General features: G+C 38.5%; 1 protein-coding gene across 6 annotated transcripts in view; it reads right to left on the bottom strand.

Annotated features, from left to right (window-relative positions):
- The window catches only part of IGSF11 (immunoglobulin superfamily member 11), a 156,887-nt gene that overhangs the window by 103,092 nt on the left and 27,517 nt on the right, over window positions 1-26,278 (bottom strand). For 2 of the 6 annotated variants that reach the window (XM_072964710.1, XM_006210314.3), the window contains exon 1: window positions 6,784-7,148. The exons of 2 other annotated variants lie outside the window; for them this stretch is intronic. Coding sequence is in view for 2 of the 4 variants with exons in the window: in XM_006210314.3 (XP_006210376.1) it covers window positions 6,784-6,835 (52 nt within the window). In the remaining 2 variants the exon portion in view is untranslated. Of the gene's footprint in view, window positions 1-6,783; window positions 7,151-15,057; window positions 15,128-26,278 lie in introns of those variants that run through there. 2 more of the 6 variants (XM_072964704.1, XM_006210317.4) reach the window with 2 other exon arrangements.

Genomic DNA, 26,278 nt, shown 5'->3' with positions numbered 1-26,278 from the left:
TGAGATCAATGATGGCACTAACATGTGGGGTTCTGGGGTTGTTTTTTACATTTTGTAAAATGTAATACACATCAATATTTGTAAGATCTGCATCAGTGAATCAATATTTTCCAGATGATCAATGAGTTGTGTTACCCTCCAAATCACACGTGAGTAAAAGATCCTTTTAAAGTGCAATATTCAACATCCATTAAAATGGATTTTAATATAACAGAGTAAGAAATGTTTATTGATAATGGTTTCTGATTTTGCATTGTAGCCAATCTTTTAAATCATTTAAAGTGTTCTGGTGGAATATCAAAGAAGAATAACCAGAATTATTTGAGAATGCTACCAAAATACTCCTTCCTTTTCTAACTACGTATCTGTGTGAGGCCAGATATTCTTCCTATATTTCAACCAAACCGAAACAACACATCACAATAAACTGAACACGGAAGCAGACAGGAGAATCCCACTGTCTCCTAATGAGCCAGACCTTAAAGAGACTTCCAAAAAAGTAAAACAGTGCCATTCTTCTAACATTTTTTGGTTTTGGAAAAATTCTTACTTGTCATAGAAATATATTATTTATGTCAACATATAATAGATTTTTTTATTGCTGTTTTTAAACTGATTTATATTTTCAAATTTTCTCAATTTTATTTTCTAACATGGTCAATACTGATAGACACAACCCACATAAACAAAAGCTCTCATGGTCCTCAATAGTCTTTAAGGCCTCAAAAATCTTCAGCACCAAAAAGTCTGAGACTCTTTGCAGTACACTGTTAATACATTTTTTATGTGTCCTGCACACTGTCTTGAGTCTTGGCCAACAAGTGCAAGTATGGCGGTCTGTATTTGCACACAGGCAATACACAAGATAAACTGTACTACAATTTTGTGTCTGACAAACGATCTTAATCTGACGGGGCTGACAGAAGTTGTATAACTGACAGTGATGGACTTGGTCCAAAGAAATAAAGATTAAGTATAATGATACTTAAAATCGATGACACTAAACTTAAAAGGCATCTTCCAGCACATTGTTGAGGATGCAGTTATGATTAGTAGAAGATTTTTGACATTTTGAAAGCAGTAAATGTCACTGTAGACTGAGGGGACGGTCCCTAAGGGAGTGAATCATAGCTGAAAGAAACTATGGCTGGAAATAAGTGGACTTCAGAGGAAGGGAAGGGGATAGGAGGGAAGGACAACCAGCAATCTCCACCCAGAGTGGCCTATAATGCGCCCCCGCACCAACAGGAGCCTGATTTAGTTAATGCTTCTGTTTCCAAAAAGTATTCTCTAGTACTTGACGCACATGATGTGAGGAGGGGGAGAGAGGCCTTAGACCACACAAGGTGTTATTTTAACTAATTATCTCCATTCTTAGGGGGCTAGTTCTAACAAACAGGCGCTCAAGGACTAAGAATACCAAAGATGGAAATGGAAAACTTTGAGGTTCCAAATGGATTCCCAAAAGTCCATTGTTGTTCTTCATTACAGGGAGCAAAACCTTCAGAAATTCCTTAAGAAAAAAAATATTTAAAAATGGACAATTTCACAGTTTTAGGATTAAAGATAAGCTAGAATCAATTTTAAAAGATTTGTAAGTATTGCATTTCTAAATAAACTTCTGAAGTCACAGAATTTGAAAAGACTATGAAAACAGCTCTTGATCACCCCTGATCCACAAAATAAATATAAAAGTTTAAAGATTAGTTGGAGTTAACACAGTCAAACGAAATTCCTAAGGAAAATTTTAGCTAAATTCTTTTTCCTTTAAAAAGGAAAAAGCATTCTTTTCAGGTAATCCAAGCACACGGGAGTACCACCTATATTAGTAACCACTCAGTCAGTCAGTCACAGTTATCTACTGAGCACTTACTGTATACGAGGCATGGTACTCTCTTTTACAAATATACACACACACACAATCATATCACAAAGTTCACTTTCTGGAACAAGGGGAAAATATTAGCACAGAACTACAGCCACACTCTCACTGCCCCCCCACCAATGTCCACCTTTTACGGTGATTTCTGGGTCTGCCTGGCTGGCTACAGGGTTCTTTTTAAACATCAATCCTGGAAATAGGTAGAGCTGAGTAACTGGAAGGACCTATGCCTGGCTAGATTTATTTACCTTACAAGAACTTAATGCTAGTAACAAAGGAACATAACACTCTCCAAAATGAAAGGAGAGGATGAGGAGGAAATAGGAGAGAAAAGAATCAACACTAATGAGAAAACAGGAGTGAGAGAGTAGATTTTTACACAAGCTACTACTGTGAACAGGGAGACGTTGGGCAGAGGTGGGTAAAGGGATTCTCTAGATTAGAACTCTTCTTAAAGCTTTCACTGGTGTGATCTTCAACGAACTGGTGAAAATTCAAATTTCTATTCATTTTTAAAAAATATTGGATTAATAAGTCATTTAAGAATGGCCTAGAAATGGCCCCATTACATTAGAGTTGCACTCACAATGTCAGACTGTGTTATTACACAGTTGTGACCCTCACTGAAGAAAAAAAAACAACAACCCTGAATTTCCAATCCCACAAACCTATTATACCTTAACCATCTGTCTCAATCCTAAAGCCTGATCACTATCATTATGGGCCACTAAAGTTAGCCTAATTCTCTGAAGATTCTTCCAAAGAACTTACTGTGGTACAAGAATTTCCCGAACTCAGCACTTCTGGGATCTCAACTTCTTTACTGGCAATGCTTTTCTAAATAAAAGTGTGCACCTAACCCTGCCAGTCCGTTACCGCTCTCAAGATGAAAATGCTAAATCAAGAGAAACCAGTAAGTAGATTTCTAAGAATTTTTTAATGAATAGACTTTTTGCTCACATTGGCAAACTGCATTGGTTGAATCCTGTTTTATAAACATAAAATTTTAATGATATTAATGAAAATGTGATATTCCTGTAACACAGGAGTGAGGCAGAGCCACACCACAGGGCACTTATGTAGTATCCAATCATGGTAATGATGAACTGGTATCGGTATCAGATCAATGGCTGAGTCTACCATTTGTGAAATTAGGAAACAGATTTCTTTTCTTTGACTGACTCCACATCTCTGCAATTTTAAAACCATCACAGATGCAAACTACTAATATAGTCTCTTTCTTAGGTGATAGGAAACCAGCTACAGAGGAAATCAATTACCCAAACTTTAACAGGAAGAAATCCTTCCAGTTTAGTAAGATCAGTTTAACTAATAAGTAAACTAATTAACTTTCCACTTTTAAGACCAAAATCGGCTCAAATCAGATGGCATTTTGAAAATCACCCAAGAACTGACAACCTCTCTTAAACTAGTTACTCTCAAAGTATGATCAAGGGAGGATCTCAGAGCCTCCGGATGGTCTGAGGGCTGCCCTCAAAACCCAAAGGTTAGATGTGTAAGTGCCAAGGAGTCCCCATCAAACAAAGAAGGAGGAAGTTGAGGGAACCATGTTTACTTGAAGTGACTAGACCACCACAGAGCCAGCAATGCTACCTCAAGCTGCCTAATATAGAAACAAATTGGTATCAATGGTGTAGATAACAACATATTCAGAATTCCTATTCTAAACAGACTAGTTATAGATGGGAATTTCAGGGGAATGCCACAATTTTCCCAATTTCCTCCCAACTCAGCTAGTCCTTGCAGACCTGCGTTCTGTAAAATTCAGAGCAGCTAAAGAATCCCATGCACCAGCACATCACCTTGTTTGACACTAAATCACATGGCTTAAGTATGAAGATTCAAATGAGACTTCTCATTATAAATGCTTCCACTGTCAAAGTGTGACAACACATTTGAAAATGTGCCATATACTGTTACTGGGGGGAAAAGGTTTTATCCATTGCATCATTATCTTGGGTCTGACAACAGTTCTGAGCATAACATTTTTTAAGTACTTGGTCACTTAATATTTAAATTGCTTTGTGAATAATCCATGTTGAATATACAGTGCACTGGATTTAATTTCTCTAAAATTTTCATCCAGCAGCTGTCACCTTTCATGTAGGTCAAACTACAGATTTTTACTAAAAAGTGAAGCCTTCCAAAACAGTTTCAAAATCATAAAGCTAAGAAATGAAGGTTTAAATAAATTCTTCATAATGCTAACATTTAGGCTCATAGTTCTTTTCACTTTCATTGCATTTTATGTGGTCTTTTATACATTTTTCTTAGATTCTGGAAAGTTATCTGCTATTTCAAGGAATCACAAGTAGTACAGGACACACCTAAGCCATATATAACCCACTGGTGGGACTAGACAGAAGTTAACTTTTTAATTCAAATTCCCTTTGAAGTTACTCCACAGAGATTTAAAAAAAAATAAAAACAGAAATTTCCTGACAACCATTTTCTTTCAAAAACATAAGAGACTATTTCCACCTTTGGTGCACTCCCCCATTGTAGTGGCCAATGCTGCAATGGTTATTTACTTAGCATCCATTTTCCTCCTCTCCCTTCATAACGGAGCCAACTTTGTTCAGATATCCACTCCTCCTCCTTGTTCCACATTCAAAGTCCTAGGAATGGGCCCTAATTCATTCACTCCAACTGTGCCCCTGACTGGTTCAAGAACTTAATGCAGTCAGGACATGGCATTCTCCTGGAGACTCATGCTGGGCACCCAGTAACTATTCATCCTCATCCTCTCCCGATCTTCAGTTAAATGAGTATCAGTGGTCTATCCATGGCCTATTAAATAAAGCCCAAACAGCATTCAATGTTCTCTACCATCCTTTTACTTCCTTTTTAGATGTTTCTGCTTTGCACACATCTCCTGCTCTATCTAGCAACTAGAAGCCTGGCCCTTCTAGAGCATGCCCCTGCACTTTCCATTTCGTTTTCTACACCCAGGCTGTTCCTTGGCTAGGAAAGACCAACCATCCCCACTGCAGCCAATTTAAATCCTACTCGTGCTAAGTCCAGATCAAAAGTAAACCTTTCCATGAAGTCTCCCTTGACATCACCAAAAAAAAATGGCACTCATCACATATTCTTGTATCATAAATCACTTGTGCACGCTTACAGCTTGTTTTAAAACTGCAAAATCCTCAAGGGCTCTGGGCAAACTCCTGTGCATCTTAGTCTTCCACCACCACTTCTCCCCACCAGACACCCAAGGGCACAGAGAGGTAGTTTAGTAAATATTTGTTGAACAAATGAACACATTTTTTTGAGGGTTGAAAGTGCCTCTACAGAATAGATTATCACAAAGGCTGAAATGTCCTTGGACGTCTTTAAAAACAGCCTAGTATGGTTTAGGAATAGTTCAACGGAAGGAAAAGAAACAAATCAGATGACCTTGTAAGGCTGATTCTGTGAATTTCATCAACTCTTTAAAAAGTCTTGCCTAATAATTCAAAAACAAACCATACGCAAATGCAGTTTACAAAAAAAGAGTGGCACTTGCTATGATATACAAGGGTTAACAACACATTTTTACCCAAAATTTCAGCTGTTCTTATAGTAACATTTGAAATTTTCAGTTATGTCCAAGGGATGATTTAAAAGCCCATTAACTCTATCTTATTTCACTCTTAAAGGAAGTAGGACAGAAAAATGTTGGCCCTCTCACAGAAGTAACCAGACAAAATTAATTTGGAAGCACAAGTTTATATAATGTACATAATGACATCACATCATCACTAAATATATGCCTACAGAAGTCTAGGGAAGTTATCTGTAATTTTGATTATTTCTTTCTCTGGCCTCTATGGAAAAGGTACACAGAAGTTTTATATTCCTTTCTCCCATCCCTTAAATTGAATTTGAACAAATTACATTGGCTAAGATAAGGTTACTTCAAGACCTATTATCAGTTATCAGTTCAAATAAGGTCATAAATTTATGGGAAACACACTGGTATCTCCAGAAAGAAGAAACAGTACTAACCAAGGTATGCCATGAGTCCATGAACCAGATTTTTAAGTAAAATCATTCGGAATAAATCTCACTAAATCTCAACAATCAATTAAATGGAAGAGAAAACTTGATACGACAGGACAGAACACTCACAAAAAGAAAGGGCACTGTATAAAATGAAAATCAGAGTCCAAATATGATGGCTATTCATAGTAAATAAAATATAAGAAAGATTAAAGATACAGTAGAAAATTAAATTTAAATACATTTTAACAGTTAACAAGAAAATTAAACATATGTTTATTTCTTTTGTTCTAATATTGCTATATTCTACGTTTCTTTGTAAGTCAATTTAAATCCTCTTGAGGAAGAAACCAGACTATAAAAAAGATAAATTCTTGTTTTCGAATATAGTGTAGCACGCTGTAGAGTTATTTTTTAAATAAATATCACATTTTCAGTCATAACCCGCAAATACTCGTTAAAGATTTTGGTAAAGCTACAATTTAAAGTTTTCCAAATTATTTTAAAATCATCTCCAGTTTTCCCAGAGCCGCCTGTTAACGGAAAAGATTCTAAATCCTGTTTCTCCCTGGAAGTGGTAAGGGAGCTCGTTATCTTAAAAGGGCAAAGAGTGGGGTCGAGGTCAGAGTCAGGTTCGGGGCCGGTGGTAATGGAGCGGCGTGCGCAGTTACCTCTCGGGTGGGAACACCTGTGCTGCACCGGGGGCGGGGGCGCCGCCGGGGCAGCAGCCGCCGCGGATGGACGGGTGAGCGCGTGAGCCGCAGCGGACAGCAACGAACACGGCCTCCGAGAAAGTTGGGCTCCCCAGCCCGGCCCCGGCGAGAAGGCTATTTGCGCCCCGGACAGCCTCCGCCGGGCCCGCCTGGCCCCACCGGGAGTGGGGCTCGGCTACTTACCGTGCAGAGAGAGGAGTAGCAAAGGCGCCAGAGGGGAGCCCCGACAAGTCATCCCGGGACCGCGGGGAGCGCGCCCGCCGCCCGCCCGGCTCCTCGTCGCGGCAGCGGAGGCGCGGGCCGGGCTCTCGGCGCTCTCGGGGCAGCCCGGTCCTCCGAGAACCGCCGCCCGGCCGCAGTCCGCCCGGCGGGGCTGGGACGGTGGGACGCGCAGAAAACGAAGCAAGTGCTGCTCCTGCGCCGCCCGGCTCCGCGGAAGCTGAGCTGCGACCAGGCGCGTCCCGGGCTCGCCCGCCTCGTCCCGCGGCGCCAAGGTCACCTCGCGCTGCCCCAGGACCCACCAGCCCCTCGAGCCGCCCGGGGAGCCACTCCCCCCAACTCTCGCCCGGCTCCTCGGGCAGCAGCCCGGCTTCGGCTCCGCTGCGCGCCGCCCACTCGCCCCGCTCCGTCTCCCGGGCAACAGCGGCTCCAGCGCGACGCCTGGCGGGCCACCCGCGGAGCGAGCGCGGCGCGCAGCTGGCGCGGCCCCGGCCACCTGTGCGTCGGCCTCCCGCTCCCCGCACGCCTCCGCGAGCGCCGGGCACCCGGGACTGGCGGCGTCCTCGCCCGCAGCCTGGGCTCCTCTCCTGTCCGGAAGCGCTTCTCAGACCGTTGGTGTCAGTCCTGAGCCCCAGAGAGCTCCACAACGAACTTCACCCTGGCCTGCGTCCAAACCAGCGAGATCTTTTCTGTTGCAGTTTTCAGATGATTTCTATTTGGCCATTTCATTTTCCCTCAATCCTCTCTTCTGTAACTTAAATAATCCGAAAGAACCTGACTCTGGCAAAATTAAGAATCGATGTATACGTATGACTGAAACATTAAGCTGTACACTAGAAACGGACACAACATTGTAAACTGGTTTAAATATCATTTTCTGAAACTAATTTCAAGTATTTGTTAACCAGTAATGCTTTTATTTTAGTGTTAACTAGAGATGCTTTTATTGTGGTGGTTATTACTTTGGTTGGGTTTTCATTTTTTGTTTCTTGTTTGTTTCATTTGGGTGGGAAGAGAGACCTCACTGGCAACTGAAACTGTTTTACTTAAATATCTACCTACATCGTTTCTTATAAAACCTAATATTCATTCCTTTTCCAATGAATTTGCTGCTCTCTTTCTTAAAGCCCAACGTCCCATTCTGCTTCAGCCTCCCACCCAAGCCTTCTAGATTTGAGGACATACCTCCCCCCAGGGAATGTTACACCAAATTCTGGTCAATTTCTACAGCAACATTGATTATGATTCTTAGAGCCATTCAGAAATTCTGAGCCCCCATCTGGCAGATACAATCCTCCCAGGGCAACTCAGAAACAAAAATAGCATGCACAGGAGAAAGACAAATACATAAAACATGTCTTCATTTGGACAAAGATTGGGAGACAAATGTAAAAATTAAAATAGTATCAAATGGTGAAATGAGGGATGCACTTTTTCTCTTTTGAAAATGTTGCTGTTGTAATTGCAGGTTTAAAAAGGGAACACATTATGAAATGCAAGTCACCTTCAACAAGAATACCCTGAAAAAATACAGTTTGATTATGGATCACATGAATCAAATAAAATGCCTCGACTTTGCTGACTACTTCCAATTTGCTAGAATCCCTTACCAGATCTCTAATGGCAAGAAAAGAGTGATATGACAATATAGAATTTCAGATATTAACAGATGTTTATTATTTCAAACAGGTCATCACTGGGCTCATTTCCATTCTTTTAAACTCCAGAGTAAGGACTAGATTTTTTTTCTCCATACAGTTCAGTTCCTTACTTTGTCTTATACGTATTCCTACATTCTATCTAACCCAGCCCTAAGCAGAGTATAAGAGTAAGTCATATAAGGAAAAAAGCAAGGAAGCTGCCAAGTGGTGGGTGCTACTCAGAGCAGGACTTTGCTTCACTATAACCCCAGACTTAAATATAGAGGTAGAATATTTATTCTTTAACTAAATAAATAGCCCAATAATCTAGGCTTAAAAGCCTTGATAAAGCAATTTACTTAGTATATCTCTTAGTACATCAATTCAGCAGATATTTCCTGAGTATCTACACTGTGTAAGGCTCTGCGTTGAAAGTTAAAGTATAAGATATGAACCTCACCCTTAAGTAACTTTCAGTCGCACTTGGGATATATCTGCAGTGTTATGAATCAGTGCAGAAAGAGAGCTCTCCTGCCTCTTTGTCACCATAGTGTACTCCTGCCTTGCCAGACAGGAGCTGGTGGGTTTTTAAGAGGACAGGGTGCTCACTGTTTGGTAGAGCAGCCCTTCTAATTGAAAAAGAAGTGTGGCTTCTGAACGGTGACTAGGGGTGATCAGATTTCAAGAGGCAATCTGGCTGCTCAGAAGCACACGGGCAGATGGTAGATGGTGGACCCAAAGGAAGCAAATCAGAAGTCTTGGAAGCTGTACACAGAGGCTTCCAAAAGAAAACTTTCGCAGAAAACAAAGGAAAAAATGTGCTATGTTAATTCACAGAAATAATACCCCTGGCGTGGACTTTAAGGAAATTTTTTATTAGTACTGAGTTATACCAACTCTTTTACCCTAATCTGCCTTATGACCACAGTAGGATTTCTTTAAATCTCTTAATTATTCTGAGTGTTAAAGCAACAGACAACACCTTTCATTTGTATAATGCTTTATAAATTTCCAAGTGCTTTCACCTGTATTATCTGATTTGATGCTCACAGCAATCGCAGGGAGTAGGCAAGGCAAATAGTATTACTCCCTCTGAACTTGCTAAGATACTGAGTCTCAAAAAGATCAAGGGGCACCTCATGGATTGCAAACACCAGTGGGCAAAACTGACACCAAGGGGTGGAACCAGAACCAACCTTACAGTTTTTTCAACCACACCACAAAATCTTTTTGTTTTATCTCTTTATAGACCAATATCTAAAGAAATGTATATGAACCACGGTGTCTTAAACTAACTGTGGGGAACAACGCAGTTGCCTCTCCAACATTTATGAGTAGCTGTAAAATCTGAATGAGACTAGCCCCACCCTCACCTCTGGGGACGCGATGGTTGGTTTATTTAACCATGGAAGAGATGGAGAGGGGAATGCCTGGGACGTGGAACCCTAGTAAAAGACTCTGATGTAGTGATATGATAATCTTGGATCAAAAACACTGATGATAGATAAAAAAACAAATTTCTTCTATATAGCACAGGGAATGATATTCAATATCTTGTAATAACCTTTAATGAAAAAGAATATGAAAACTAATATATGTATATATATGCATGACTGGGACATTATGCTGCACACCAGAAATTGACACATTGTAACCAACTATACTTCAATTTAAAAAAATGAAAAAAAAAAAAACATTGATGACCTGAGAATACAGTCAACTTCTAAATATTTAAATAGGAATTATCCAAATTCAAATTAGTCCTAGACCAGCTTCTCCCTTCCACCCATCAAAATGCTGGACCATCTCTTTCCCCAATCAGTTACTCTGCATTCAAGAATGGAAAATTAATTTTATGATTAGCTTAGGAAAAACATAATTAGGAAAGAAAAACTATGGAGGGAATTATAAGGCTCTCCAAAGCTAAATATAAATTATTTTAATTAGCTATTTTAAATTATTAATAGCACCTATTCCTCTCCACTCATGTATATAATTAAAGGTTAATTTAAGTTTTTGAGAATGTTTGTCTATGGAATGTTTTATGAGAACACCATTCATAGAGTTAGAAAATACCTTGTTGCTCCTTGTTTGAGCCAGTAACTCATTCTGTAACTATTTTAACCTAGCTGCCGAGAACCAGGTATAGTCTAGAGCAGAGCTCGGTCATTTTAGAAGTGAAATTTTTCTCCCCTTCCCCTTTGTGAAGAGGCAGTAAAGTCTAAAATAATAATAAAGGAGTACAGATGATAATAGAGGAATCATTAGAGTAAAGCAACAAGCAATATAATAAAGGTTTATCATCTGTTAAGACATTAAACAGATCATTTAGTATTTTAAAACAGCCTTCTCAAATTTTGGATCAACTTATCACCTAGATATATTGACAGCTTAGTCTTTCTTATGGCTGTTTCTTCCTGCTTCTCTGGTAATTCTTGCAGGATAGGGTTTACACACAGGTGCACAGCACCCCCACCCGCCTCACCACAGCCCAATCTCTATCACCGTTGTGAATATTGCTGAAGTAACATTTCACACCTTCATTCATTTGGGGAAAAATTGGCTCTTTTCTTTGAAACTATTTTATTATGAACACCTTTATTTTTAAGCGAAGTTGTTCTCTGAGTGGGGCCAAGTGTAACAAAGGGCTACTGAATTCATTCTGATGGCAAATTTAAAATGGCACCACTACCTTTTTTTGGCCTTGAAAAGGACAAGTGCATAAGAAGCATTTTATGTCACCTGAAAATTGTTTATATTCTCTCTTATAAGGAAAATAACTTTTAAGTATTCTTCAAAGTATCTTTACCAGTTTTCACCAACCTAAATTAATCTGCCTCAAACTCTGCCACTTGATTTTACATAGTGGGGTGTTGGCAATTGGTAACTTTTTTTTTTAAATTCTGATGAGTTTTCCCTAGACTTTTAAAGCATAGATCAGACTTTCATTTCTGACAACAAAACATGAGAGACCTTGACTTAAAAAAATGAGAAATCATTTTTTAAAATGTAAATGAATTGATGAGCTCTCAATAAATACGGAAAAATCGAGCCAAAATCTCGAAGAAGGAGTGCTTCTACGATGAGCTAGTCTCAGCACAGCACCCAGAGTGACCCTGTTAGGTCAGATCAGGTCACTCCTCTGCCCAAGTCCTTCCAATGGCTTCCTGTCTCACTCAGTGTGAATGCTTAAGTCCCAGTTGTAAACAAAAGGGCTTATGTTACATTTCTACTGCTGTTGTCATAAATTACTACAAACAGTGGCATAAAGCAACATAAATTTATTATTTCATAGTTCTGAGGTCAAAACTCCAAAGTGAGTCTCCTTAAGTAGCCATCTCATCTCAGGATGGTAACAGAGCTATGTTCTTTTCTGGAGAATCCATTTCCTTACATTCTTCAGCCTCTGGAGTTGACCTTTTTTCCTTGGCTCGTGGCCCCCTTCCTCCATCTTCAAAGCTATCAACACAGGGCTCAGTCCTTGTCACACTGCCATCTCTCTGACTCTCTCCCTCCTTCCTCCTTCCACACTTAAGGATCCTTGAATGATCCAAGATAATCTCATCTCAGGTCAGTTGAACAGTGACCCTAATTCCATGTGCAATCATACTCCCCCTTTGCCATGTAAGGTCACATATGCACAGGTTCTAGGGATTAGGAAGGGGGCCTCATTGGCTGTGGGGTTGGGGGGTATTATTCTGCTTACCACAACGCCTAACTTGGTCGGGTCCCCCATGGCCTCTCTAATCACTGATTCATTTTCCCTCCCTCGCTCTGCACTGATGGCCATGATCTCCTCAATGTCCCTTGAACACGCAGAAGCATGTTCACTTCAGGGCCACTGAAACTGTTCTGTCCCCAGATTTTTGCATAGCTCTCCTTTCACTTCCCTGCAGTCTTTTCTTACATGTCACCTGAAGTGAAGCCTTTGCTGACCGTTCTGTCTAAAATAAAGAGTGTGAAGGCATTTTTAAACCTCTTTCCCTACCGTATTTTTTCTAAGCACTCCATCACTAACACACTTTCTGTTTTACTTGGTAATCTTGCCTGTTTACGTCCGCATCACCTGATAGAATCAATGAGGACAGGGATTTTGGTTTGTTTTATTCATTGCTGAATTCTTGGTACCTTTAACAGTGCCTGGCACATAGCAGACACTGAATAAACATTTTGAATAGATGAATCAGTGATTGAAGCAAAATTTCACCGGGCTGAAACCAACCAGAACACACTCTGACCACAGTGATATGAAGCTAGGCATCAGTAACAAGATGGACACAACACACACAAACTTGGATGTTAAGAAGGCACCTCTAAATAATTCAAGATCTAAGATGAAATCATAAAGGAAGCTAAAAAGTATTTAGAAGAAAACAATAGTAAATATATTTTATGTTAAAGCCTGTGAAATGTGGCTAGAATATATACTTGGAGACTTAAAGCCTTAAATACATGTTCATGTTAAAAAACATGAAAGCCTGTATCTTGGCAATTATAAATAATGTTGCTGTTAATAGTGGGGTGTATGTATCATTTTGAATTAATTCTTATTTTGTGGTTGGCTTTATTCTTTTGATAACTATGTAAGTTTAAAAAGCTAAAGCTCTAAACATTTTTAGAAACAATGAACAGTACATATATGTAAATTTAAAAAATTCGTGCGGTATACCGTGTATATGTATTTAGATGCAATATATTGTATATATGCAGTCAAATTGTAACTATTCTACCTAATAAAACTGAAAACGGAAAAAAAAAATGAAAGCCTAAACACAAGTGAATTAAGATCTAGCTTAAGAAGTCTGACAAAGAAAATTAAATAGGTCCAAAGAAAAGAGGAGTAAGATAATAAAGAGATAAAATTAATAAGATATTAAACAAACATATGAAAGAGATGATAAACAAAGCCAAAAGTTGGTATCTTGAAAAGCTTAATTAAATTAACCAAACTGTGGTTGAGACTAACCTAAATCAAAAATGGGATAAAGTGCTCAAATAATTCCATAATAAACATGGAGAGATCACTACAGATGCTGCAGATATTAAAAAGATAAGGAGAATAATGAACAATTCTATGTCAATAAATCTGAAAACTTGGAAGAAATGAACAAATTCCTAGAAAAATATGACTTATCAACACTTGTTCAAAAATAAACAGAAGACCTGAATCGTCTTATACGGGTAAGGTAATTGAAGTAACAGTGTAAAATCTTCCTACAAATAAAACTTCCTATCCAGACAATTATTACCAGCAATTTTCATTAAATAATCAGGAAATGAAAAATTCCAGTCTTTTGCAAAGTATCTAAGAATACAGTAAAAAGCTGAAATACTCCTCAACTCATTTTATGATGCTAGTATTATACTGAATACCAAATATTGGCAAAGACAATGGTAGATGGGGACAAGGGCCCATTTCCATCATCGAGAGAGATGCAAATGAATATTTGGAAACCAAATCCAGTGATGTATGAAAAGGCTAATGCATCACACCAACTGAATTTATTTCAGGAATGTAAGATTAGTTTAATATCTGAAAAATAATGCCATTCATACATTAATTGATGAAAGGAGAAAAATCATGTGATCATTTCATTAAGTGTCCAAGAAGGCAAGGCTTTGAGAAATTTGGTTGCCACTCCTGGAGTAGTAAAATCAGCATAAAACTGTGGAGTAGGTGACCACTTTTTATGGCACTATACTACTTAAAGGACGAAGATAACATGCTCAAATCCCTAAATTCTAGGCTCAAGTCCTGGACTGAAACGTAGGTGCTTTCTAAGAGTGTGCTAAAAGAATGTTACCTCTTAAAGATTCAGGGTTGAAATAGGTTCAGGGCCTCATAATTACTTTCAGAAATAAGGTCTGTAACCTTTATATCTCAGTCCTTTCTTTGTCATTTAAATAGTTAGAGTTTTAACTAACACTATTTCTTTCCTTTTCCCCATTATTTTACTCAGGATGTGATGGTGGCAGGTAGCTTTACAGTTAGTCCACAGACTGAAGAGTATCAAGACAGAAGAACAACCCAAGAAGAAGAATGGGTATCACCGCTGGACTTAAATCTGGAAACCATAACTAATATTAGACTTTGCGTTGTCTTCTAAGATGGAAGTATTAAGTGATTTTTTCAGTTGTAAGGAAGATGCATGCGTTATGTATTTTTTGAAGTATAAATATAAGCATTGGTGGATGTTGGGTATCTGAAGGGCTAGAAACTCTGGGGAATTTCTTTGATTGCTAAACATTTTTTGACTGCTAAGCATCAAGATCCCCTTCTAACATTCAAAGAATTCCCCAAAGTTTGATTCTCAATGGGAATCAGAGTTCCACTGCAAAAGCCAGAAGTGCTCCCCCACCTTCCAGCAGCCAGAGTGCAGTCAGGGCAGCCAGGTGTGGCATCCAGTACGCGGTGCCGGCAGTGGTGGTGGTGCCAGGAGCTGTCCAGTGAGTCCTCACTGGATTGTGCCCATGGTGTCATTTTGGTTACCTAGCCTCCTTTGGTTGCTACTTGTTTTCTGATCCTCTAGACGCCCCCTCCTCCAGCTTTTCTATGAGCTATGCGACATCTTGGACATTTCCTGCTTTAATTACTCACCATCAATTTCTGTTGCTTGCCACCAAGAACATTGTCTTTAGGATTAAAGTGTTCTGAGGTTCTTGTCTCTCTAGAAGGAGGTTAGAAATATTCATTAACTTTTACTTTAAGTGGAGAAGGTCACACTTGACAAGAGCCATCAGAGAAGATCTTTCTAAAGCAGTAACAACTAGGCTAATACTCAGAAGACACAAAGAAGCAAGCCATGAAAAGAACCAGAAATTTCAAAAAGATGGACTGTAGTCTGGTAACATACTTGATCAGTATGTGGATAAGAGCCAGTTGGGTGTACATTTCAGATTTAAATTCAGTCTTTATTTATGGCATACTTACTACGTGCCAGGTACCATACTGTGTGTTTTAATGTACATAGTTGTATATAAATCCTCACAAAAACCCTGTGAGATAGGTGGTTTTACCTCCATTTTCCACCTGAAGAAAACTGAGATTCAGAGAAGCTTTGAACTGCTTGATCATGATCACTCAGCTCTTAAGTAGTAAAACCCAACTTTTCTGACTCTAAGGCCAGTATTCTTTCCACTGTACCGTGATATCTCTATTTCATTGAGCAACCTGATTAACAATTGGAACTGATAATACTTCTGCTACTTTTTAATGCTAAAGAATTGTTAGTTTAGATGTTAGCCTGTCTTCTGAATCTGTTCATGAACTTTTTTTCCTTAAAAGATATAGACTTACACAATTAAATTGATACCAATACCCTTAAAAAATAATCTGAAGTTTTACATTCAATGAGCTTGAAAGACTAAATAATACCTGGATTGTATGTGTCATTAATAATAAAATCAGTAATAACCCACAAACATGAAATTCAAATTAAAAAACAGTGAGGCATACTAATGTTTCTATAGTAACACAATGAGGAAGAAGTTGGATAGCCTAAAATATATTTTAATTCCAATAAATTGGTACACAGCTTTAATGTCATTTTAGAAACATCCATATATCTATTCATTATTACCAAAATCCACATACTAACACTGTGTGATCCTAAAGGAAGCATGTCACGGGGTCACATGACCCTTCTTGTGCATTATTTCAGACCTTCTCAGCCCTACCTCTTCTTCCAGCCTGTGCTCCAGGCTTAGATGAGCTTCTCACGGTGTAACCTGACAGTGACTTGCTTCACCCTGGCCTATACCAAGGCTCCTCTCTGCTCAGGAGCCTCTCTGACCCTGCTGCCTGGGACACCAGCAGAAATCTGGTGGCAGTGACTTGTACAACCCAGAAGCACAGGGATGTCAACACTTGTGGGGCCACTCTTGACCAGTGTGGGTTGGGAGCCAGCAGATAGTCCTCCCTTGCATTCTCCAAAGGACAGTTCTTAGTTCATCAAGTTTCCCAGAAGGTCTTGGCATGATCAACAGTAACCAACCGACACTGAACATATCCTTGACTGGATTTTCCTCCCTCCCTTTCCACACCACCATCAGTTAACCCTCCCCTATGGAATTAATTTTTAAATAAACTAACTTTACATAAGCCTTTGTCTCAAAACAAACTTTCAGGAGAATCCAGGCTAAGAGACCTATTTAAGTAATTTTATGTATCTGTTATACAATTCTTACTAAGATTCTACAACAGTTTATTAATAGCCAGATCTTTTCAAATTTCACATCAAATCTATTGGAATAGTATGTTTCCTCTTATCCTACAGGTCTTGGCAGGTCTCTGTCATGTCTCTTTCTTGATATCTAGAGTTAAATAAGGCAAATACAAAATAAAGCTTTTGCATTTGTACTTCTAAATGATAAAAGGTTTACTCAGTTTCAACTCTGCTGTATTTTTAAATAACCTTTGGAAAGTCACTTACCCTCTCTATGCCTCAACTATCACGTTTATAAAAATGAGTTGTATTTCCTACTTTATGGTTGTTATAAAGATTCAGTGAGGTAATAGATGTGAAAATGCCTGTTACAGGGCCTGGCAGACAATCAGTCTGGCAAGTAATGTTAGCTGCCATTATTATTATCATTAGTAGTAGATTATTGATTTTATTTGAAAGTCTGCCATCATGGGGATAAAATATCCATTTTGTGGACTTGGCAGTTTCACCAAAAACCTTCTACTGACTGCATTTTGCAGCCATAAGAAAATATTTGAATTCATTTGTGTTTGGAATCAAGATATATCCATAGAATATACTGAGTAAACCTGTGTATGGATCTTTGAAATGAGAGACTTCAAGGCATTATTGCTTTAACAAATGCCTTTGCCCCACAAACAACCCTATCCTGTCCTCCCACCATTACTGAATGGACACAGCTTCCGTGTGGCTCCTCATGGATTTAACAAATACAGAATAATCCAGGTATGATTGTTGAGTGGCAACTAAACAGTTATATCATGTTAAGTGTACAGCCACTTTATTATGAGGTTAATAAAAATGACTGGATCAATAAATTGACTGTCCAGGAATTCCTGAGGTCCCATTGCTGGATACCTAGCTATTCCTGTCCTCGCTGTAGTTTAGCGCCACCTAGTGGCACCTCAAACTAAAGCTCAGCTACTGGGACTGTTTCTGGGTCCTGTATTCATTGGTCCTTCCAGGGGAGCCTCAGTGATCCCAGGAATAGTGAGTTGGTACTTGTTCCATCAGCTTGAAGCAAGAATACTGGGCTATGATGTATGGGAACACATCCTCTGCTTCCTAAGACAGAACTACTTGCCATTTAACCTTCTAACCTCACTCACCCCACCACATCCTCCCTTAGAAAGTAAACACTTCAGCCTCCACTCTCTTCATATCCCCACCCAATATGAAAAAAAGAGCTGAACATAGACTAGGAATTGTGAACTTCATTATACACTAATTCTTACTATTGTTAGGGCATGTTATAATAGGGTTTTACAGTGTTTGTTGAAAGTATGCCGTCTCCCAGGCTCTGCCCAATGTACTGGTGATACATTAAGCAGTAAATATTGAAAGGTCTTTGCTCTTACAAAACCTCCAGTTTAGTAGAAAATGCAGAAGTTTATCACATGATCCTACAAACACATGTGACGTGGTATGAAGGAGAGATATTGATGCTAAGTGGGCTTGTCACGGAATTTAACATAATTACAGAGATCTGGGGAAAGTTCCCTGAAAAAATGATTCCTCTACAAAGACCAAAGGTTGACCAAGCAAAGGAAAAGTAGATAGTTTCTGGCACAGGCAATAGAAAGTGTAATGGAGATATTTTGAAATGATTAAAACTACACACTTGTAATTCCCCTTTGTAAATCACATTTTCTTGCAATTGTCCCAGCCTTTTTAGGTCAAGCCATAAGTTTTGTTGTGCACAGAGAAGGACAGAAAAGTCACCTCAGGGGGAAAAAAAGGTCATTCTTCTGCTTTGAGAATGACAGGTACTTCTTTGAGTCCATGGCATGGCTACTTTCTTGTAGCCAAGCTTCAAGAGAGGGCAAATTTCTGCCCATTTTTATTGCTTTTGTTGGCATTATTGTTTGTAGTTTTGATTGTTTTTCATTATAACAGCTCATTTTTAAGTATCAAGAGAAAAAGCAGAGGAATTTAGACAAAGAGATTCTCTTGTACAAAGCAAAGACAGGTTACAGGATATTATATAAACGAGGTTACAACCTTAGAAGAAGGAAAGGGAAACTTTTCAAAGATGAACCAAGAGAGAGAAAGGGAGGGAAGGCCAGGAAGTCAAATTGGAGTGTCCTCCCTTTCCCTGGAGGGGTTAGTAGTTCAGGAGGCACTGGTGCAATTAGGCAAATGGACGGTGGAAGAGCAATGGCTGGGGGAAAGTCCTGATGAGTAGGCCAGAATATGGTCTCACAGAGCAGCACGGACTCCATTAAGGTGGTGCATTAGGACAGGCTCGAGTTAGCATGTTCTTGGTTGAGGAAACGAAAGGCAGTCTGAGATGCCAAGGAAACTGGTGTGCCCGCGGGACCCTGCAGTTGGAATGAAATGACCACAGATGAAGGAGCACGCCACTGTCAGAAAGATGTTCTCCTGTGTGTTCTTCTAAAAGCTTTATTGTTTTGCCTTTCACATGTATGTCTGAAATCCATATGGATTTGATGTTTGTGTATGATGTGAAGTAAGGATAGCCAGTTAACCAGCACCATTCACTGAAATCAAGAAAAAGCCGTTCCTTAATCAACTTCAGTGTAGCCTGCATAAATGAGACAAATGAACACGCATGGGGTTTCTGCCTCTGTTCTGTTCTCACTGATCAATTTCTCTGTCCTAGCCCTAACAAGGCACTGTCTTAATTACTACAGGTATAGAATAGTCTTGGCATCTGTTACTAACTTTGTTCTCCTTAAGATCACCTTGGCTACTCTTGGTCCTTTACATTTCCCTGTGAATTTTACAATCACGCCTCAATTTCCACAATGAAATCTCTTGGAATTTTGATTGGGATCGAGTGAAACTATAGATTAATTTAGGAAGAATTATAGCTTTACTGTTTTAGGTCTCCCAATCCAAGAACACGTCATATCAATCAATATTTGTAGGGTTCTTTCATTTCTTGCAATAATATTTAGTAGCTTCTTGTCCACTTTTAGTTAAGTTTATTCCTTTGTAGGTGATGTTCTTTGATGCTATTATAAATGGTTTCATTTTTCAAATTTCCTTTTCTGTTTGGTTATTGCTAGCGTACAGAAAAGTTTACCTTAACCCTTGTACATCTGACTTGTTTTCCACAATCTCACTAAATTCATTTATTGACTCCAATAGTTTGTCTACAGATTCTTTTGAATTGTCTATATACATAATCATGTCATCTAAAAATGAGTTCATTTCTTCCTTTTCAATCCTTATTTGCTTGTTTTTCTTACCTTATTACACTTCCTGAGACCAAATGTGTGGAGTGGAAGTGCTAGTAGTAGGCTCCTTGTCAGAGGAAAAGACTTTAATATTTTATTGTTTATTATGATGCCTCCTATAGATTGTATCTACTATTTTTATCAAATGAAGAAAAGTCCATTTTATTCCAAGTTTAACATGAATTTTTTTAAAAAGTCATTAATGTGTCTTAAGTTTTCTCAAATGCTTTCTATTTGTTATAATTATCATGGATTTTCTCTTTTTTTCCTGGTAGTGTGTAAATTACCTTTATTGATTTTGAATACTTCACTACCATTTTGTCTGAAATAAACCCCACTAGTCACGATGTATTATTCTTTTCACATATAAACTGATTTTTTCATGCTTTATTATGAATTTTTGAATCTACTTTCATGAGAGATTAGTCTGCAATTTTTTCTTACAATTTCCTTGTCAAGTTTTAAAGTCAAAGTTTTTCTGGCCTCAAAAAAGAAAGGAAATATTTCCTTTTTTCTATTTTATAAAAGAATTTGTGCAAGATTTATTTTATCTCATCCATAAATGTAAGAATTCACTTTTGTATCCATCAGACCTGGGGTTTTCATTATGGAAAATTGTTTTTAGAGGACAAACTTCTGAATAAATAGATCACGATTCAGGCTTTCAATTTCTTCTTCTATCAGATTTGGTTAGTTGTATTTTTCAAAAATCTATCCATTTCATCCAAATTCATCGGTATAAAAGTGTTCATAATAGTCTGTATATTTTTGATGTCTGTAAAATCTGTAGTAATGTCATCTTCTTTATAACTTGTGCAGGTAATTTGTATTTATTTATTTTATAATGGTGGAACAGGAATAGAATAACAGAGTCCACTTGGATTAAATAATCCAGGATGATCTCACTACAAAATCCTTATTTAATTACATTTTCAAAAACTCTTTTTCCAAACAAGGTAGCTTTCACAGATTCTGGGGATCAGGACATGAACCTATATTTTGGGGCATCACCATCCAGCCCATTACACCTTGGTTTGCAACAGTTTTACAATGATGTTCCCAGATGTAGTATTCTTTGTATTTATCATGTTTGTGGTTGGCTGAGTTCTTTCAACCATGGCTTGATTTATTTTAAAAGGTTTAGGATATTCTCAGTTATAACCTCTTCAAATGTTGCTTCTACTCCATTCTCTTCTCTTTTTCTAGGTCTCTGCTTAACATATTTTAGAACTTCTAAGTATGATTCATATGAAGGGTGTGCTGGAGTCAGTTTGCACCAGCTTGCCAGAGTCAACTGTTAAGTATTCAGGAATTTTGTGAGATGTCTGTTAAATTATGAGTAGCTTGAAATCAACTATGGTGATAGTATTTACACCATGACAATCAGTTATATCACTACAACTCAAGACTTTCTTTTTCAGAAAGCTGGATACTAACATGCCACATATATGTTTGCTATGCTCTGTTCTGTTCTATCTTTTTGTCTCTCCATGGTTCATCTTGGATATTTTATCGTGAACTGTCTTCCAGTTTACTAAGTCTGTATTTGACTATGTCCAATCTCATAAAACCCATCTATTGAGTTCTTAATTTCAGATACTGTACTTTTTAGTTTATCAATCTGGAGATTCTAATAAGCTGCCAATCTTAAGCAACACTGACCTCATCAGAGAAACTACTACAAGATTGAGGTCTGAGTTGAGGCACCTGTGACTCTCATGGTTTTCCCTCACCTGTACAAGATAAATGACACGCCCCCAACTATTACACCTTTCATGTTTCATGGGGGAAAGAGGAACAAGTCCATAAAGCAGAAAAGGCATACCAATCATGGATAACTCACTTTTAAGAAGTAGTCCCAGAAGTTCTAACCTTAAATTTCCATTTGTACATCATTGACCCAAACTGTATCACTTGTCCACTTCTATCTACAAGGGAAGCTGGGAAATGTAGTATTTGTTAACCTGAATACAATGTTTCCCCTAAGAAAATGGGGCCTTCATAGTAAGGAAAATGGAGAGAATGGGTGTTGGGTGGGCAGCTGCAATCTCTGTGACAGTTCTGTTCTTAGCACTCCTTTTAACTTCTTTCTTATCTAATAAACTCCTCTCTATAATTGAACAAGAGAAAAATTATTTTCTGTTCGAATACCTTATCAAAAGCCAAAAGAGAGTCCTATTATTTCCTATTTGCATGCAGGAAGCATGGCTTCCCTATCTGTTGGGATCGTTTATCAGTAAGGAAGAAACATTTCACTGGCAACATATTTCTACATCATTCAGTTCTTCTCTGAAATAAGAGATGCTCAGTAAATTACTTTTTTACTGACCTCTGAAGTCTGACCTTGGTCACAGATTCTCTGCCAAACTGCTTTTAAGTGATTCCAATCAGGCTTTCTAAGCAACTTTTAAAAAGTATGTTTTAAGTGGAATATATTGTTTTAAAATAGCTTTGTACTATGTCATGTGACAGAAGGACAACAGTTTATTTACCTTGAAGAGATCACAATTGGAGTATTTCTTAAAAGAGCATATAAAGGTGTATTTTATTAGTGACAATAATCAACTATTTTCTGTATCTTTGGTAAAAGAAAGAAGAGGCTTCAGTTTTAGAAGGTTGGATTGCTAATTAAGACCATAGAAACTATGAGAGAGAGAAATATATTACCAGGGAAATTAACTGAGTCACCTTTAAGCACGTCAAAACAAAGATTAGAAAAATTCCTCTTGGAAATACTATTTAAAGGGTGAAAGAAATATTAGAGGACCATTGTAACTCTTTGAGATTATAAATTATAGTTTAAATATACCTGAAAAATGCAGATATTGATTTCGAAAAGGTCTAATTTCAGATAATAATAAAAACCTTAGGTGCCTCCCATGATACTCTGCAAGTAGCAGTTAGAAGGTAGGTGACATAAAAAGACTAGATATCACTGTTAACATTTACCCAGTGATTAGAAAATCAGTCTCCAACCTCTCCTTTCAGTCCTTTCAGAATAAACAAGTAGGTTAGGAAAACCAGTTGAAGAAAAGCGGGTTCAGAGGGAGGTGGGGGAGGAAAGAAATCACATACTTGCCACCAATTAAAAAGGTGCTACTTTGTTAACAGTTGCTCACTGCTTTAGGAGGAAATTTTTCACTTCTCTGATTCTGTTGTCATGGCAATAAAAACTGAGCTCTATATCTTCCCAGCTCTGAAATTCCATATAGCAATGATCCGCTGAAGTCTGAGACAACTCCAGAAGAAAACGCATTGAGTAGGAGGAGTGACAATTGCTGACCGCCTCCAGGAACCGGGCACTTTGCATGGTCTCATTTAGGCCTAACAGTAATGCTGAGAAGCAGCTTCAGTTTACACAGGAGGAAACTGGGGTCCATGAAGCACCTTAACCAAGAACACACAAGTAAGTGGTGAAGCTGGAATTCAGATGTTCTGACTTAGAGCCCATGCTATATCCACTATATCATCGTTCTGGCCCAAAGGAGAAGATGGTGTAACTTTTAACCCTAGGTCCTCAGCAAGAATTTCAAATGTGTTTTTCTCATTCTTTCGAATATTAAATGCAAAAATAAACTGATCTCCAGAAAGTGTGTACTTCTTTTCCTGGGATTCAGCATATAGAACTGCTAGTATTCATACCTAGCACGAAATCATAGATTACAATATTGTTCTAGCTATAAAACTAATAACATACTCGGAATACTTAAGGGAAAAATAGACGTGGTGATGGGAGTTGAACTGATGAAGCAAGCAAACCCAAATGATAACTGATTGATGATAATTTATGCAGACTCAAATTTTAACTGCTTTAAGATTATTTTAATTTTTTTTAATTTAAAAAATTGTACCAGAGTGTCCTACCTGGACAACTAAGAATCAGACCTTCTGATGTGTAGGTAGCATCTAAGTATCTATCTTTAGAGTAAATGTGCATATGAGGGGGTGGGAGGTTGGGGGTTTTTTGGTCTATCTTTGGGTTTGGGATTTTGGGCTTTGAATTTTGTTTGTTTGTTTTTGCTAAGGGAAGACAGAGAGGTATAAATTTACCTGTGGAATAAAGAAAAGGGAAAACTGGGGACAGTGATCAGGATGCTATGCCATTTCTCTCAATGTCTGTACTGGTGGATGGGCTCAAGTTCCTCTAAGGGCAAATGGCCCAAGCAGGTTTATTTATGAAGGTCTGTGAAAGGTTCTGAACACAGCAAAGCTACCTGTTATCCAAGTGATCAAATGCATAGAGAACTGGAGAGCTTACTCTCTCTTTCCCCCATGAGAAACTCCACCATGGAACACAGCTTTGGCATATAGCAGATTAGATAGATAGATGGATAGCAGGGCAGCAGTGCCCAGCAGAGCAGCATCCTCAGAAAAAGCTCTTTACTGAGGAAAAGTGCCCTTTTTGTGGTTTGTTGTCAGGGGGCTTATACAAGAGTGGAAGAACAAGGACAATTATTCATGAGCACATGTGAAACATCAGAATCACGGAGGTTCCTTGAAATAACAGGAGAATTGGGCTGAACACTGGAATTTGACACAACACTGTAAAATGATTATGAATCAATAAAAATGTTTTAAAAAAAGGAAAGAAATAACAGGAGAAATGTTTGAGAGGAAGATAAGGTCCTGCGAGAACAGAAAGCCCTAAGGGGCAGGCTGGGCATACATGTTCCACGGCCACAGTCATGCTTACAGCTTGGCGAAGCCTTGGTCTGGTCCATGTGTACCAGACAGAAAATATTCCCACTAAGAAATAAACTCTTTGAAGGGGTTGGGAAGGAATAAATGGGGAGTTTGAGATTTGCAGATACTAACTACTACATATAAAATAGATAAACAAGTTTATACTGTATAGCACAGGGAACTACATTCAATATCTTATAGTACTTTATGGTTAATAAGAATATGAAAACAAATATATGTATGTTCCTATATGACTGAAATATTGTGCTGTCCACCAGAAATTGACACAACATTGTAAACTGACCATACGTCAATAAAAATGTATTTTAAAAAGAGAAATAAAGAAATAAACTCCGAAGAAATAGTGATGTATCTTGTTTGAGTTATCATAGAAATTATAATCTTCATATTATTTGTGATCGCTGCTTTTGACAAATGTGATCCTGCCATGGTTAAAAGGGTAAGGTAAGACGACGAGATCCAGGAGGAGGGTTCAGAAATGAGGACATTCAATTGACCGAGGGGATATGGTATATGTTCTGCCTATTTTACTTGTGGAATACTGTATATCATAAAAAATTATAACCCAATAATTTGATATAACTATCAGTGAACAACTAGAGACATTTATTTATTTCATTTACTGGTGAAAGTTGAGGAATTTGAGCTTTATTTCTAGGGAATGTTATTTCTGGTATCTCCTCTCATCTCCCCAAATCTCAAAACTTATAGGATCAGTTACAATAAACCATCACAGCCAGTACAGTAACTGCCTTCTTTGTCTGTTGATACAGAGGCATGAAGAACCCAAAGTGGCCAAGTGAATATCTCAGCTTCAAGTTCAATGGAATAATTGTTGTGTTCCCCTGATGGAAGCATTCCTCTCTTTGGAATGGAGGCTTCTAGATCAGTGGAGCCTTAAAGATGTCAGGACAGGAAGCAAAAATTTTGTTTGTGTGACATTAGAAGACATAGTGAGAGGAAGCAGTGCCATTTTAACTCCTTGATTATTGGATCATGAATTTTGGCTAGGAGAGAAACAGTACCATATATTGTACACTGGATTTAGCACATATACTGCATCCTAGAGAACCCTGCCTCAGTTCTGCAAAGTACCACAGCTGGTGATTCAGAAAGTCATCCTACCAGTACATCAAGCCAGCTTCTTTGAAATGATGGAGAATGTGATAAGACCAGTGAATTCCATGACCAAGGATTCACTGCTGTGTTTCATTTACTGTGTGATTACTTCCTTGATCAGACGTGATGCTCTGTGGAATACCATGACAATGAATAAGGCATTCTGTAAATCCATGTCTGTTAGTTCTGGCAGAAGACTGTGTACAAGGAAGGAAAATTCATATCAAGAATAAGGACATGTTTCACTAAGAACAATGTACTACCCTTTCCATGATGACAGTTGTCCAGTATAATCAACCTGCCACCAGGTAATCAGCTGATCACTCAAATGGTCCCATAATAGGGGCTCACTGTTGGGCTCTGCTTCTGACAATTTGGGCACTGAACAGTGGCCATAGCCTGGCTGGCCTTCATGAGTGGTGGTCCATTTTGCTGAGCCCATGCATAACCTCCAACCCTTCCACCAAGGTCACTTTGTTATGAGCCCACTGGACAATGACCAGAGTGGCTGGGGAGAAAAGGCTGACTGGTATCCACAGAACAGGTTACCCTATCCACTTGATCACTAAAATACACTTCTGCTGAGTGA

The sequence above is a fragment of the Vicugna pacos genome, chromosome 1 (genome assembly GCF_048564905.1).
Source record: "Vicugna pacos chromosome 1, VicPac4, whole genome shotgun sequence".
Lineage (NCBI taxonomy): Eukaryota > Metazoa > Chordata > Mammalia > Artiodactyla > Camelidae > Vicugna > Vicugna pacos.
Note: the sequence above shows the minus strand (reverse complement) of the source record. Positions and strands in the feature narration are given on the sequence as shown.